At 42.6% G+C, this 14,910-nt stretch overlaps 1 protein-coding gene across 3 annotated transcripts in view; it reads left to right on the forward strand.

Moving 5' to 3' along the window:
- Positions 1-246: 246 nt before the first annotated feature.
- Kiaa1549l (KIAA1549 like) overlaps positions 247-14,910 on the forward strand; it is a 250,457-nt gene continuing 235,793 nt past the window's right edge. For all 3 annotated transcript variants that reach the window (XM_076844328.2, XM_076844329.2, XM_076844330.2), the window contains exon 1: positions 247-493. In XM_076844328.2, the coding sequence (XP_076700443.2) occupies positions 247-493 (247 nt within the window). The remainder of the gene's footprint in view (positions 494-14,910) is intronic.

The following is a 14,910-nucleotide window of genomic DNA, read 5'->3' on the forward strand; positions in this document are numbered from 1 at the left end:
TCCCGGCCCGCGCCAGCCGCGGCTCCTGCGGCCCCGGCCCCTGCCCCTGCACGGGTGAAGCCGCGGCTCCCCGGAGCCCGCCACGGGCAGAGGCAGGACGATCGAGCAAGTCGCGCCGCCCGGCGCCCCCTCCCTCCGGCGCCCGGGCCATGGCCGGAGATGCCCGGTGAAGACCGGGGCGCCGAGGGCTGGGTTCCCCGGCGCGGTGTGGAGCGAGGCAGCGGCCTGGATGTGTGAAGGGTCCCCATGGCTCTGCAGGAGGCGAAGCCCCGGGGCCCGAGGGAAGCTGGGCCGGCGGCGCAGGGGCCCAGGGACCGGCCCCGGGCGCATGGGCTCGGCCAGGCCGGCTGGGGAGCCGCGCGCTGCCGGGGCGTGAGGAGCCCCGGAGTCCGTGGGTCCCAGGATGCGCCGCCGCCGCCGCTGCCGTTGCCACCGCTGCTGCTGGGACTCCTGCTGCTGGTGGCCCTTCCAGAGCATTGCCGGGCGGACCCGGGTAAGCACTTGGCGGCGGTTCCTGGAGTAGCTGGGCTGCCCGTCGGGGCCAGCACCTGAGCGGGTGGCGGTGGTTGGAGAGATCTTTGCGGCACCGGTGCTGGGATTTTCTCCGCCCTTTGCTGCTGCAACAGCGGCGGAAGTCAGAAATCTGTCTCCCGGGAAGGCACCGTTGGGCGGGGAGGGAAAAAAGAGGCGCATTCCTATCTTCTTTCTGGACAAGTTGCATCTCCTACCTAGTGGTCCCGCAGGCATGCTTCAGTTCGATAAAGACATGGAGTGTTTAGAACACCTTCAAAGGGATGTGTTTTAGTAGGACACGTTTCAGGTGGGGACGTCCACTAGATTTGGGGCTTACTGTTGAGAACGTCCACTTTGTCTTCACTGCATGGAATGGCTAAAGAGTTTTAAGCAATTCCATGTCTGCTTCCCCCAAATCCTTCCCCACTCTGTGTGGATAGTGGATACCTTTTCTTTTGGGACTCAGGTACCTAAAATAATTGATTGCAGCTGGCAAAAGAATTCAGGCATTGTTCAAGTATATAACCCACTGTTTGGAGGAGGCTAGTTAAAAGAGATCATGCTTGGCTTCTCGGCTTCCTTTGGACAATCGCTAAGAAATAGATTATTGTAATTCCTTGGACATTTTTTTTTTTTTTGTGAAATCTATTGTAAGTGTTTGGGTGGAATTATTCTGCAAAAGTGCTTCAAAACTTATACTGTGTAGTCAACAATTGTCTTTGAAATAAGAATGATTACTATGGCACTTGTAAAGGGCAGGCTTTTGTGTTTGTGATGGAATTCTGGGCTCTTGGTACATTCAGTTTATCAAGGAATAGAGCTCCCACTTCAGGGAATTCATTCCTTTAGTTTTGGGGATTTTAGCAAGGGCTAATGAGGACCTCTTTTTTTTCTATGTGTGCCCCTCCCCCAAACTAGATTAGGATTCCTAATGATGGAGGAGCTCACACACTGACTTAGATAAGAGGGTTTCAGGTTAAAAATAATTATTGTCTTCAACAGCTTATTTAAGGCCCACTTTCCATGAAACACTTAAAGGGTCACTGACATGAAGTATTTTTGAGGGTGTGCAAGTGATGGTTAAGGGATTTTCTATTGTGATTATGGTGGTTACAAAGTTCAGTAGTCAATGTGCTGAAGAATTGCAGCCCTCACTGTTTACCATCTTTAGCTGTTTTCAGTGGTGTGTATTTGACACAATAGTTGAAGAACAAATCCTGAGTAAGACACATATAAATGCCTTGGTATCCATTGGCTCAGAAATAGACAGTTTTTGTTTCAAATGTATCAGATCCTTGATAGTTTTGTAAATTGTGTATGAGATATTCACTTTTGCATGTTGTTCATTTGAGTGTAGATACCAAAAACTGTTCAGCCATCTGTAATATGTGAAATTTGGCTTTCATGTATTGTTCCTGTTCAGCGTGATATCAGATGATTTCCTCTGATCGTTTTTTCATTTCTGATCTCCCTTCCAACCTTTGTGCTCAGACCCTTCTGAACCTCTGTGATTTTGCGTGGCTCCTCTTTCAGACAGCCACAGTCTGACTTAGGGGACTTCTGATCTACATCTTCTGGTTTTAGCCCTGGTGTCCTTTTTTCTCTTTTTTTCTTTTAGGGTAGGGGTCATGAGGACACAGGGCTAAGAAAGACACTTTGATTATAATGGTGGTAAAACTCATTAAAGTGATGTTGTTCCCCAAAGTCCTTCATCTTTTCCCTTCTCATTGGAGTGATTTGTTGCTTCCTCGGTGCTTTTTGGATGTCCTTTTTGCTGTTACCCTTGATGATCAGTTTTCTGTGGTTCAGCCCACCTGTGGATCTACTGAGCTCTATCATTTCCTCTGTGTTTGCTGCTAATTTTATGACTGGTTTCTCAATGAAAGAGTGAAACAGTGTGTTCCCTGTCTTACCTCCTCCCTCTTTCATTTGTTCTCTGATTTCCACCTGCAGCAGCTTCATCCCAGGGTGGCTGAGTCTTGGGCTTCATACAGGCATCTCCAGGGGTTTGGGGAAGGAAGCAATGACAGGAGGAGGGCAAAACAGATGCCACTTGCCTGGGGCCTTTGCCTTTCAATAAAGAACCTAGTCTAGAACTTTTTCTGATGGATAGCTGTGGTTCAGCACTATCCTCCACTGCAGAATGTCTGATGCCAAACCTGTGACAATTGAGGTCCTACTTAAAGGGCTAGCTTGCTATGGACATGTCATTTGCAATGGCTTCATCACTGCATCATTGCTGTTCTTTCTTTTCTTTTTCCTCCCTCCCCCTTTCTTCTTTTCTTTTTCCTCCCTCCTCCCCTTACCCCCCCACCCCCACCCCACCTTCTTTCTTTCTTTTTGTGATACTAAGAATTGAAGGAAGGGGTGGTTTACTCAGCTAAATTCGCAACCTTTTTGATTTCTTATTTCCAGATGGTCTTGCTAAGTTGCCCAGGCTGGCCTGAAACTTGCATTCCTCTTGCCTTAGCCTCCCAAGTGGCTGGCATTACAAGTGTATGTCACTGTGCCTGGCCTGGTCCTTGTTTTCTAAGCAAGGCTAAGCCAGACACTTGTCTTAGTTGAAAAGTGGGCAAAAAATAGATTTGTTTACAGAAAATACTGCTGCAGTTGTTTAGCACCTTTGTGTCCTGGGGCCCCTGCAGTGTGTTCCAAGCCTGCTCCCACCCACACCACCCCAGCCTCTCTGGCTTTAGTATTGAGGTCCTTCTCTTTCCCACACAAAGAACAAGCTGCTGCATGTTCAGTGTCCTCCTTCAGACTCCCTCTCCTAATTCCCATCTCCACGGAACCCTTGCTTGCAGGCAGTCGCTTCTATTTTGGATGTAGGAGAAGTTTCTTTTTAGCAGGGAATGCTGACGCCCTCCATTCTCTCCTGCCATCCGGGCCTCAGGCAAAATGGTGAAGTTCAGATTTGGCTTTCCAGTCTTCTTAACTACCAACCAATTTGTTATATCCGATTCCTCCTGGTTTCCCTATTGCCTGTTAGAATGCTCAGCACGGGAACAGGAATTTGTTAAATTTTACAGCTTTCTTGTATCATCCCCTGCCTTAGCTGATTCTGTTAGATGCTAGAATATTATTTCATCTAAGTTATCCACAATAGGTTGTGAGTAGCTGCTTGATTTGAGGAATGTATTTGCATTTTGAAATAATGTTTATTTATTTATTTTAAAGATGGGTTTGTTGATATTGGGAAAGCTCTAGCCTGGGTTTGATCCTGGGTTCGATCCTCAGCATCACATAAATAAATAAATAAATTACATACAATACCATACTTTTGCTCTGTGATCTCTTTCTCTTTCTTGCCCTCTCCAACTTCTTTGTACACATCATCAACTGGGCTTCCCGTTCCACAGGTGCTACGTAGTTCATTTGTTCACTCGTTAATTAGTTAATTATGTTTTGAGTACATCAGTCTTCAGAGGAACAGAAAAGCTTCCATTCTCCTGGTAACCAGAAACTAGCCCAGAGCTTTCAAAACTTTACTGTGCATATACATCACTTGAAGATTCTGTAAAAACTCAGGCTTTGATTCCATAGGTCTGGGATAAGATCTTAAGATTTTGCATTTCTAACACGTGCCTGTGTGATGCTGGTCAATGGGTCCTTTTTCAGTAGAATTGAAAATAAATAAGTGTAGAAATGGCGGTGGTAAGTTCTCTGAAGAAGGACAAATCTGGGGGCTAGCACCCGCATATGTGCATTGTTTATCTAGGGTGGTGAGGGGAGGCTTCAAGGTTGAGATGACGCTGGAGTGGAGAGCCAACTGGCTATCTTGGGAACAGATATTCCAGGCTGAGGGATAAGCACATGCAAAGGCTTGAGGTGGTTGAGGGACAGCAGGAAGCCAGTGTGGAACTGAAGGAAGAAGGAGAGAGTAGCAAGAAATGGTGCTGAAGAGGAGCAAGGGCTGAGTCATGCAGCGCGTACTGGCTGTGGAGAAGACTTGGTATTTTATTCCATGTGAGGTGGTAAGCCATAGAAACTTCTAAACAAGAGCAGACATAATCTGATTTCATAAAGAATCACCTTGGTGGGGCTGTAGCTCAGTGGTAGAGTGTGTGCCTAGCATGTGTGAGGCCCTGGGTTCTATCCTCAGCACCACATAAAGATAAATAAATAAAAAATAAGGGTATTGTGTCCATCTACAAGAGAGAGAGAGAGAGAGAGAGAGAGAGAGAGAGAGAGAGAGAGAGAACATCAAGTTGGTGCCAGGCATTGGGGTACATACCTGTAATCCCAGTGGCTCAGAAGGCTGAGGAAGGAGGATTGAAGGGTTCAAAGCCAGCCTCATCAAGGGTGAGGCACTAAGCAACTCAGTGAGACCCTGTCTCTAAATAAAAATAGGGCTGGGGACATGGCTCAGTTGCTGAGCGTCCCTGAGTTCAATCCCCAGTACCTATAGCGGGAGGAAAGACTATAAGGCCAAGCAGGATGCAGGCAGATCAGGTGGGAGGCTAGTATGGAAATCCAGTGTGCCAGTAAAGATGGCTGAGACCGGTTGTAGCAGGAGAGGTGGTGGAAGTGGTTAGATTTTGGACATCTTTTGAAGATAAAGGTGATAGTGTTATCAGATAGAGTAAGAGGGTGGGAAAAGAAGAGAGGAACCAATAGAGCTCCCAGGGTTTTTGGCTCAAGGAACTGGGAAAAAGTTACCATCAATTGAGATGGGAAGGTTGCAGTTGGCTCAGTTTTGGGGTAGGAAGTACAGAGTTCGTTTAGGGCATGTAAAACTTGAAATGTTTATTAAGCAAAGATATAAGGTAATCAGTTGAACAAAGCAGTCTGGAATTGTAGGGAGATATCAGATATAGAGATATAAATTTGGGAGCTATCATCAGGGAGCTGGAGAGTTGGTATAGAGAAGAGAGGAGATCTGTAGTAAGCTCCCAAGTGCTGCAGCATTTGTGGGTTCAGGGAGAAGCAGGACCAGCCAAAGAGCAGAGAAATGACGGGAGAGAGGTAGGAAGAGAAGAAAATGTATTCAGTGTCCCAGAACCCAAGTGAAGAAAGCATTTGAAGAGGAGAAGTCTATCAGCTTCCCAGATGCTGCTAAGAGAGGGGCCAGACTGGTACTAGCAATGCACATTGGGTTTCCAGACGTGGAAGTGTTTGGCATCACTAAGAGAGATACAGACACAGCCTGATGGCAGTGGGTTCAAGAGAGAAAGGAAGAAGAGAAATCCAGACAGCAAACAGGACAACCCTATTAGAGTCTTTTCTACAGAGAAAAGTAGAGTAATAGGAGAAATAGGTCCATGGAGGTTTAAGATGAGGGAAATGATTACATATATTCATATTTTCTTATTTTTTAACACTAATGATATACAGCAAGAACATTTGAATGGTATTTTTTTTTCCCCTGAAGATACTTGCAAAATGTCCCAAATCTTGCCTCTCCCTACTCCCCACTCCCCATAAAGTAAAGATGACTTGGGAACACGATCTTTCAATATTGATCTAAAATAGAAGTTGGATATCCCTCCCTGCCACGCATCCACACTGCTGTGGAAACCCTGAGATCCTGAAATTCTGAAGATGAGCGGAGAGCCTCTCAGAAGGCCACTTATCCCAAGTCTTAAATTACTAGAATATGATCTGAGAATGTGCCAGAAGAATGTGCATGTTTCCCTTTTCATTTTCATTAACCTTGGAGCTCACATTGTGGTTTTCTTTCGTTCCTTCCCTACCCCCCCCCACCCCTTTTAGAACAACAACTCTACTCTTCTCAGACAAAAATGAATAGTTGGAATGACCCTAAAACATTTTGTTGCTTGACAACATCTTAGAGGGGATTTCTAAACACACAGAAGGACACATTATTCTAGGCTATGGGATGGCTGCCACGGATGATGACTCTCTTTGAGGACTTCAGGACCAAAGGAGCGGTCAGCAATCTGGGTGTCGTAGATATCAGTTATTGTAGCTGGTGGGAAGGTGGCGAATGAGTCACATGCATTTGGCAGTATTTGCTATGCACCTGGCATCTGCCAGGCTCTTTGCTAGATGCCTGGTATTTAGTGGAAGATAAGCCCAGCCTGGCCCCTGCCCTCAAGCAGTCAGTAACCCAGGACAAGAAACCCTTACCCAGGTTGGTGGAGAGGCAGGTGGCAGTACCTCCATGAAGTAGGTCAGGCAGGGATTTGTGGCAAGACAGGAGGTGCCCACACTTCATAAGGAGGTTGCTGCTGGTTGGCTGCAGCCTGGAAGAATTGGAGCTCAGTGCTATGGTTCTGAATTCTCAAGAAAACTTGGATCTTAATTTAGAACCTCCTTGTTTTCAAGCTCATGAGTGAATTTTGACTTTTAAAATGTCATGCCATACAAAAAGAACACACCCATGAGCCGTAAGATTTTTTTTTAAAAAAATCAAATTTATTAAGGTATAACATCTGCCTTTCCAGGTGTGCTGTATGTTGAGTTTCGACAGAAGTAGACCTCATGGATCCCTCACCTTTATCTAGATGTAGAATGTTTCTATCTCCCTGAAGGCTCTCTCCTGCCCCTCTGTAGTCAGTCCACCCTGCCACCCAGCATCAGGTCTTTGGCAACCACCATTCTATTTCCTATCCCTGTAGTTTTGCCTTTTTCAAAAGATACTTGTAAACTGTCCCAAATCTTGCCTCTCCCTACTCCCCACTCCCCACTCCCCAGAAGGTCATATTAATGCGATGGCTCAGTAGGTAGCTTTTTGTATCCATTTTCTTTCACTTGGCTTCATGCTCTTGAGCATCATCCATGTTGTTGCCTAGATCTCCAGTTCTGTCCTTTTAATGGCAGAATAATGGTTCATTGTACCCCAGTTGGCTTATCCATTCACCATTTGGGATGTTCCCAGTTTGAGGTATAATTGTCTTTGCATGGGCAGTTTTTTTTTTCCCCCCTTGAGTAAATAACCTAGAAGTGGGATCACTGGATCTTATTTTAGGTTTGTGTTTAACCTTGTAAGAATCTGCCAAACTCTTCCAAATTGGCTATTGAGTTTTGCATCCTCATTAGCAATGTACAAGAGTTTCAGTTGAGCTGAGTGCTGTGGCACACGCTTGTAATCCCAGCAACTTGGGAGGCTGAGGCAGGAGGATTGTGAGTTTAAAGCCAGCCTCAGCAATGGCAAGGTGCTAAGCAACCCAGTGAGACCCTATCTCTAAATAAAAATACAAAATAGGGCTGGGGATGTGGCTCAGTAGTCGAGTGCCCCTGAGTTCAATCCCCAGTACCAAAAGAAAAAAAAGAAAAAAGAGTTTCAGTTGCTCTTCTGGATCTTCACTGAGACTTGATATTGTCAGCTTTCCCCCCTATCCTTTTATCTTAAATTTCAGCACCCTAACAGTTATTTAGCTGTATCTCACTATGGTTTGCATTTCTCTTATTACTAATGATGTCATTTTGGTGTATCTTTTCACGTTCTTCCTTGCCATCTATGACTGTACTTTGAAGTGTCTGTTAAAATCTTTTGCCCATTTAAACTACTGGATCATTTATTTTCTTGTTATTATTTTGAACTTTCTGTATATCTTCTGGATACAAGTTCTTTTTCAGATATATGTTTTGCACATATTTTCTCCTACTCTGTGGCTTTTCTTTTTTATTAGTAGTATTTTTCAAAGAATAGCAGCTTTCAGTTTTGATTAGCTTTACTTTATCAACTTTTTAATTTAAGGGTCATGTTTTTTTTTCTTTTGTTTTTTAGTATCCTAGCATAGAAATCTTTGCCTAACCCAAGATCACAAACATCTACGATTTCTTCTGCAAGTTTTATATTTTAATTTTTACTTAAAGGTCTGTGATCCATTTCATATAATATATTGTTCAAGGTTAGAGTCAAGGTTAATTTGTTTCATGTGATGTTTAATTGCTTTAGTATCATTTATTGAAAAGACTACCCTTGCTCCATTGACTTACCTTGGCACCATATGTGCATGGGTTTTTTTTCTGGCTCTAGTTTGTTCCGTTGATCTATACTTTTTCTGTTATGCCAATATGACCCTGTCTTGATTTCTTTAGCTCAGTCTTCTGAACTTCAACATTACTGAAGTTCAAACAAAGAATTTTGAAGTCCAAAGAATTTTGGGCTTCAAAATTCTTTGTTGTGGGGACTACACTGTGCATTGTGGGACATTTCTTGTCTCTACCTAGAAGATGCCAGTAACTCCCTGCTTCCCCATGGTGACAATCAAAAAATGTCTCCAGATGTTGCTAAATGTCTTCTGGAGAGTAAAATTGCCACTCACTTGAGTTCCACTATTCTAACTTTATAGCGAGTCTTGAAGTCAGGTAGTATAAGTACTCTTTGTCCACTCTTTTTTTTTTTAAAAAATTGTTGGCTCTTCTAGGTCTTATGCTCTCGTTGTAGCTCAGTTGTAGAGTGCTTGCCTTGCATCTGTGAGGCACTGTGAGGCACTGGGTTCTATCCTCAGCACCACATAAAAATAAAAATAAATAAAATAAAGGTATTGTGTTCACCTAAAACTAAAAAAAAATTTTAAAAGTTATGCTGGAATTTTTCTTGTTGGATTTTTTTTTTTTTGGATCCAGATCAATTGGGGAGGACTGATATCTTAATAATACTGATTTTTTTTGATCTGTGAACATATATCTTTCCATGTACTTATATAATCTTTTCTTCCATGAATATTTTTATAGAATTTAGCATATAAATTTGTACATGTGTATTTCATGTGCTTCAAGGCTTTGATAAACAGTACTTAAATTTTTTATATTGTATAAACATATCAAAAAACATTTACCTTATAGCACATGACCCATCTATAAACTCATTTTAGTTCTAGCAGCTTTTTGTAGAATCTTTGGGATTTTTCTAAGTAGAAAATCATGTTATCTGTGATTAAAGACAGTTTGGTTTGTTTCTTTCAAATCTATATGCCTTTTATTTCCTTTTCTTGCCTTATTTCCTTGGCTCAAACTTCCAGTACATTGTTGAATATGAATGAGGAAGGTGGACATCCTCGTCTTGATCCCAGTCTTGGGGGAAACATTCAGTTTTTCACTATTAGTAAGATGTCAGCTATAATTTTTGTTTGTCGTTTTGTAGAGGTCTTTTATCAGGCTGATGAAGTTCCCTTTTACATCTATTGTGCTGTGGATTTTTGTCATGCATGGGAATTGCATTTTGTCAAATGTTTTCTCAGTATCTTTAGAGGTGATCACAAGATTTCTTTTCTTTAATCTGTGAAAAGACAACTTAGTCTAGGGAATGTTGAACCAGCTTAGTCATTTCAGCTGGGCCTGACTTTCTAATTATTTCTGGTAGGAATTTTTAAAGTCTTATGTTTGTGTGAGATATTGGTCTATAACTTTTTTTTTGGTTGAAAAGTTTGTTACAGTTTTATATGAGGGTAATGCTGGACTGTAGACAGTACATAAGTATTTCCTCTTGTGTTTTATGGAAGTATTTGTATAGAATTGGTATTATTTCTCCTTTAATGTCTGTGGTCTTACAGATGAGACTGAAGATCATTCAGGGTTTCTTTAGTTAAAATGAAAAACACCAGGGACTTCTAATACTTTTCTTGTTTCCCAGGGCTACAAGACACCACAGAGATTTGGTTCAAGGTCTAGAAAGAATAGATGGGATGAGGAGAAATTGCTTGGGACATGTTCAGGAAGTTGAGATCACTGCTGGCTGATTGTTATTTATGAATTCACTTCATTTTTTTCAGTGTATTTTATCCCCTGTGACTAAGAGCCTCAAGATTCTCCCAGCTTCCCCCTGTGCCTGGCTGTGTGTTTATGAGCTGTAAGCAGATATCTTGGTGGGATTGCCCACTGGGCTTCTTACCTCTTCCTCCATCCATACCATACACATAATAAAGTGTTTAATGTACACTAAACATACTTTATTAAATTTGAACAATACTCAAGTGAAATGCAGAAGGCCCTGTTGGCCTCATTGCTATTCCCTAGAGTTGTGCTGGGTCCTTCCAGATCTTTTTTCTTGCAAATATTTATATCCATATCCATAGCCTCACTTATATTTTTTCTAAGATATAAAGGGTGTAATATTTAACACCTTACATTTTTCACTTGACACTGTATGGTGGCTGTCTTTCCAAGATAGCTAAATCTTGTCATGAGAGAATTTGAACTTCTTCTGGAAACATATCGAAAAACCTTTTGCTATAAAGAGATTAGCTTTAAACTCACAGCTCAGATTCAAACCTAGAATTAAAACATCTCCTTAGACTCTTCCTTCCATTTTTACTACTTCTTGGCTTCTTTCCCTAGAAGAAGCTCCCACAGATGTTTAAGGGAATTCATGGATTTTTTTTTTTTAAACACAGTGGGATTGAGCACCGTGTTTGAACCAGCTAATGTAGATGTAAATAAGGCCAAGCGTTGCCTCTAGCATAGCTCAAGGTCACTGCTGCACCTGCCTCTCTGTCCAGTCAGGCGAGGCCTTGCCTAATGTGTCCTAACCACGAGAGGGGGATTTGATTTATATATGTTCAGTCTATTCTTAGCTTGAAAAAAAAAAAAAAAAAAAGCCTCCTGATGCCAGAAACACAAAATGGCTTTGGTATTTATGCAATATCAGTAGACCGGAAGGTCTAGAATATTTCTAAGTTTACTCTCTCCATGTGGAATGTGCAATTATTAAGGACCTCCAATGAAACTAGGGCCCCCACACCTCAGCCTCTACCTCTGCTCCAGGGAATGAATGCCACTGCTCTGGCACGTGTCTTTTTATTTACCAGACGACAACAGCACCTCAAGAAGATCAAAGAAACAATGAGAAGTCTGAGAAGAAAAATGTGTTGAAATTAATCGTGCAGCTTATAAGTCCTTGTGGAAAAGAGCTGAGCAAAAATATCTCCAAACCCACCTACTTCATTATCAAGGAGTGAGTCTTTGTTTTGAGAAGAATAGGAGGATCTGAATCAGGAGCATTATTGTGAATATAATTAAAACTGGATGAAAGTGTATTAAAAAATCAGCACCACAGAGCTGTCCTTGGAATTTTCCTGTTATTAACTTATTAATAATGGAGATGAACACATAAAGCAAGCTGGCAAACCCTACAGACCCTGAACTTTTTTTTTCAACAGAATGGGGACTATATCTTGTGTCTGTTTCAGCAATAAAAGTATCTTAAACAAGCATTTTTTCCATTTTTGTGGCTAATGTAATATATTTACTTTTCCTTACAGGCGTGTAAGGAAAACAGTCCCCAGAGTTAGGTGTTAACACTTCACAGTTGTTGAAGCTCCCAGTCTCTTTTCTCATTTGAATTTCATGCCACTTCTAATGGAGGACTGAGGAAGTGATTTGCTAAAGGTTGCATGGTGGTCCTGGGATTTTTTATTTTTCCATTATTCTCTGATTGAGGGACAGACGCCTAGCTATACAAACTAGCTCAAGTATGGGCCTCCAGGCCACCGGGGAATCTCTTGTGACATATTCAGAATAGGAATGAAATATAACTGGGCCATGTGGGTACTATAATTAATTAACAGAGATAATAGCTTACGCTTTTGAGTTTTTACTATCTGTATCAGCTCATTTAATTCTCACAACAACCCTATGAAGTAAGTTTAGTTATTAATCTTCCTGCTTGAGAGAAGAGATGGAGGCAGACTGACTTAATAGTAACTCACTCAGTGTCACACTGCATCATGGCTTAGATGTGAGGTGTTCCCACAAGCTCATGTTTGAGACAATGAAAGACGGTTTAGAGGTGAAATGATTTGATTATGATACTATAATCTAGTCAGAAGATTAATCTACTGATATGGATAAACTGGGTGGTAATTTTAGGCAGGTAGGGTGTGATTGGAGGAGGTGGGTCACTGAGGGTATGCCTTTAGGGTTTATATTTGTCCCTGGTGACAGAGTTCTCTCTCTGCTTCTTGTTTGCCAAGTCCTGAGCTCTTTCTTCCTCTACACTCTTCTACTGTGATGTTCTGCCACACTTCAGGCCCAGTGCAATGGAGTTGGCTGTCCGTAGACTGAGATCTCTGAAACTTTTACTCCTCTAAGATTGTTTTGGTCAGGTCTTTGGTCACAGCAATGAAAAAACTAACACACAGAGCTAAGCGTTGGAGACAGTATTTCAAACTAGGCTGTTGGATCATACTCCTCATTCTGTTTCATTGTACTCTGTGTCTCAGGGTCCCATCCATCTTCCTAAGGCTGGGCTCATCTTTCTGCCTTTTTCTGCAGACTGGCTTTCTCTAATGACCCACATAGCAGGTTCCCCATAACTGAATGTTGCATGGGGCCTTTGCTCGCCACAGTCAGAGTTGGCAGGACTTTTCAGTTTGAGTGTCCAGCATCCAGTCTCTGTTCTGCTTCCACATTCTCAGGAGGAGAATCAGGCTGCTGCAGTCTGGCCAGTGGAGATAGGGATCTACCCCTCATCTGATCAGCAGAGGCCAGAGAAAGAAGGAGCACATGTTACAAAAATGGCCGTCTTAGCCTAACCCCTCTTTCAACCAGAGGTCAGTTTTAAGTAAGATCGAATGGGTGGGACAGACTTCCCAAAGTTGGTCTCCTCCTTCACAGCAATAAAAAAAAAACAGGTTTCCTTGTTGATTTTATTGCTGCCTTTCTGGAAAACAATGAGTGGCTGGATTTATAGGGTTGGCTAATTTCATGGTATAAATATAAATATTCCCATGATGACTGATTTCAAGCTACCAGTGCAACAGTAGTGCTGGGAAGCGAGGTGTCCAATTGGCTCAGCAGGGGTGTGATCAGGTCCTAGCCCAGCGAAGAAGCTCCTATCCACAGATGGACTGGAGGCGGGGCAGCTTGCACTGGAAGTCACCATGAAGCCAAGGGGTTCACAGGCCAACCCACCAGGTGGGTTTATCATTCAGTCCAAGAAAATAAGATCTCCAGGTAGAGGGGGTGAAAGCAGCCCCCAAGAGCTCGAGGTATATAGTTCTAAGTGTGCAATCTTATAGTCCCACAAAGATGCTTTCTAAAGCATGGCAGTTTCTTTTGATTATAATATCTCCCTTGTGACATGTAGTTAACTTTCACTGACTCTAGGATGCCAGACCTCATTTTCTTGGATGGCCGTTGGTTTTGTTTTCTGGCACTGGAAGGTGTATTTTTTCCTTGCGCTCAGACGTCAGCACCTCCTCCTCACTTGGTGGTGTCAAGAGAAGGCTCCTTTCTCCTACCTTTCAAACCAGAGGTAGGAAATCCACAGATGTGACTCAGTGGTTAAGTACCCCTGAGTTCAATCCCTGGTATCAAATAAATGAAAAGTCTTCTCTGGGAGACTCCTTTCAGTTGGTTACACACTGTCAGTCTCAGTTGCAGGCTTTATTTATGATCATGAGGCCATCTCTTAGTTCACATAATTATGCCAAAAGCCAAGACAATCTTGTGACTACCCCCTCTGACAAGGCGTCAGACGCCGTCAGAGCTCATGGCTGTGTGGTTGGTTCTTTCCCCCTTGCACAACTGGCAAGGAGACAGTGAGTCTTGGCTTCCAAGGCCACTTACCATTCCATCGATGTTCCCCATCTTTCCCTCTGATGTGGCCGCTGCTGACCCTGGCCAGGTCTCACAAACGGTGGTGTTGGCCACCAGGAGACCGAGTGAGAAAGTATCAGCCATGTGGATCCGTCACTCTCCTTAGACATGGAACTCCACGTGTCCTACTGATGGAAGGTCAGTGTCTGTTACCTATAAAAATAGCACAATTAATTTATCCTTTTAATTTCCCTTGAGATAGACCAAGAGAAAAATGTTACAAGATTCTTATTTTATGTTTTAGTGAAGATCTGTCCTAGTTTGTGGATATGTTGACTTCCGAATAAAAGGACTAACAATTTATGAAATGAGACTCTGATGTTAGGTACTGGATCTAGGATTTTGTCTTGTTTAATCTCCATGACCACACTCTTAGACGGCTCTTGCCCTTCTTGCATGGAGAGGACTTTGGAGAATCTCACTGGCCTGAGGGCACATTGCTGTTAAGTGACACAGCTTGGATTTGAAAGGAGATCTGACTACTGTAAGTATGTTTGCCATTATACCAGGCAGTTCTCACCTCCAACATTTTGTGGAATTTTCCAACACCTAAGAGGGTTGAAAGAACTATGGAGCGAATACCTAATCCACAGGTATTCACTATATAGGTATAGTTTTCTTTGCCTCATCATCTATCTGTTTCTCTGTCCATCCTCAATTCATCTTATTTTTTGATGTATTGAAAAAAAGTTGCAGACCTCAGTACTTTTCACCCCTAAATTCTTCAGCATAAGTGCCATTTATTGGAGTTTAATATTTAGGTTTTTAAATTTTATTTGTTTATTTTGATACTGAAGATTGAACCCTGGAGACTGAACAAGTGTGGTTCCTTCTTGACCAGAGAGAAAGACTGCAGCCTTCAGAGTAACCTGATCCTCTATCAGAGGT

This window comes from Callospermophilus lateralis, chromosome 2 (assembly GCF_048772815.1).
Source record: "Callospermophilus lateralis isolate mCalLat2 chromosome 2, mCalLat2.hap1, whole genome shotgun sequence".
NCBI lineage: Eukaryota > Metazoa > Chordata > Mammalia > Rodentia > Sciuridae > Callospermophilus > Callospermophilus lateralis.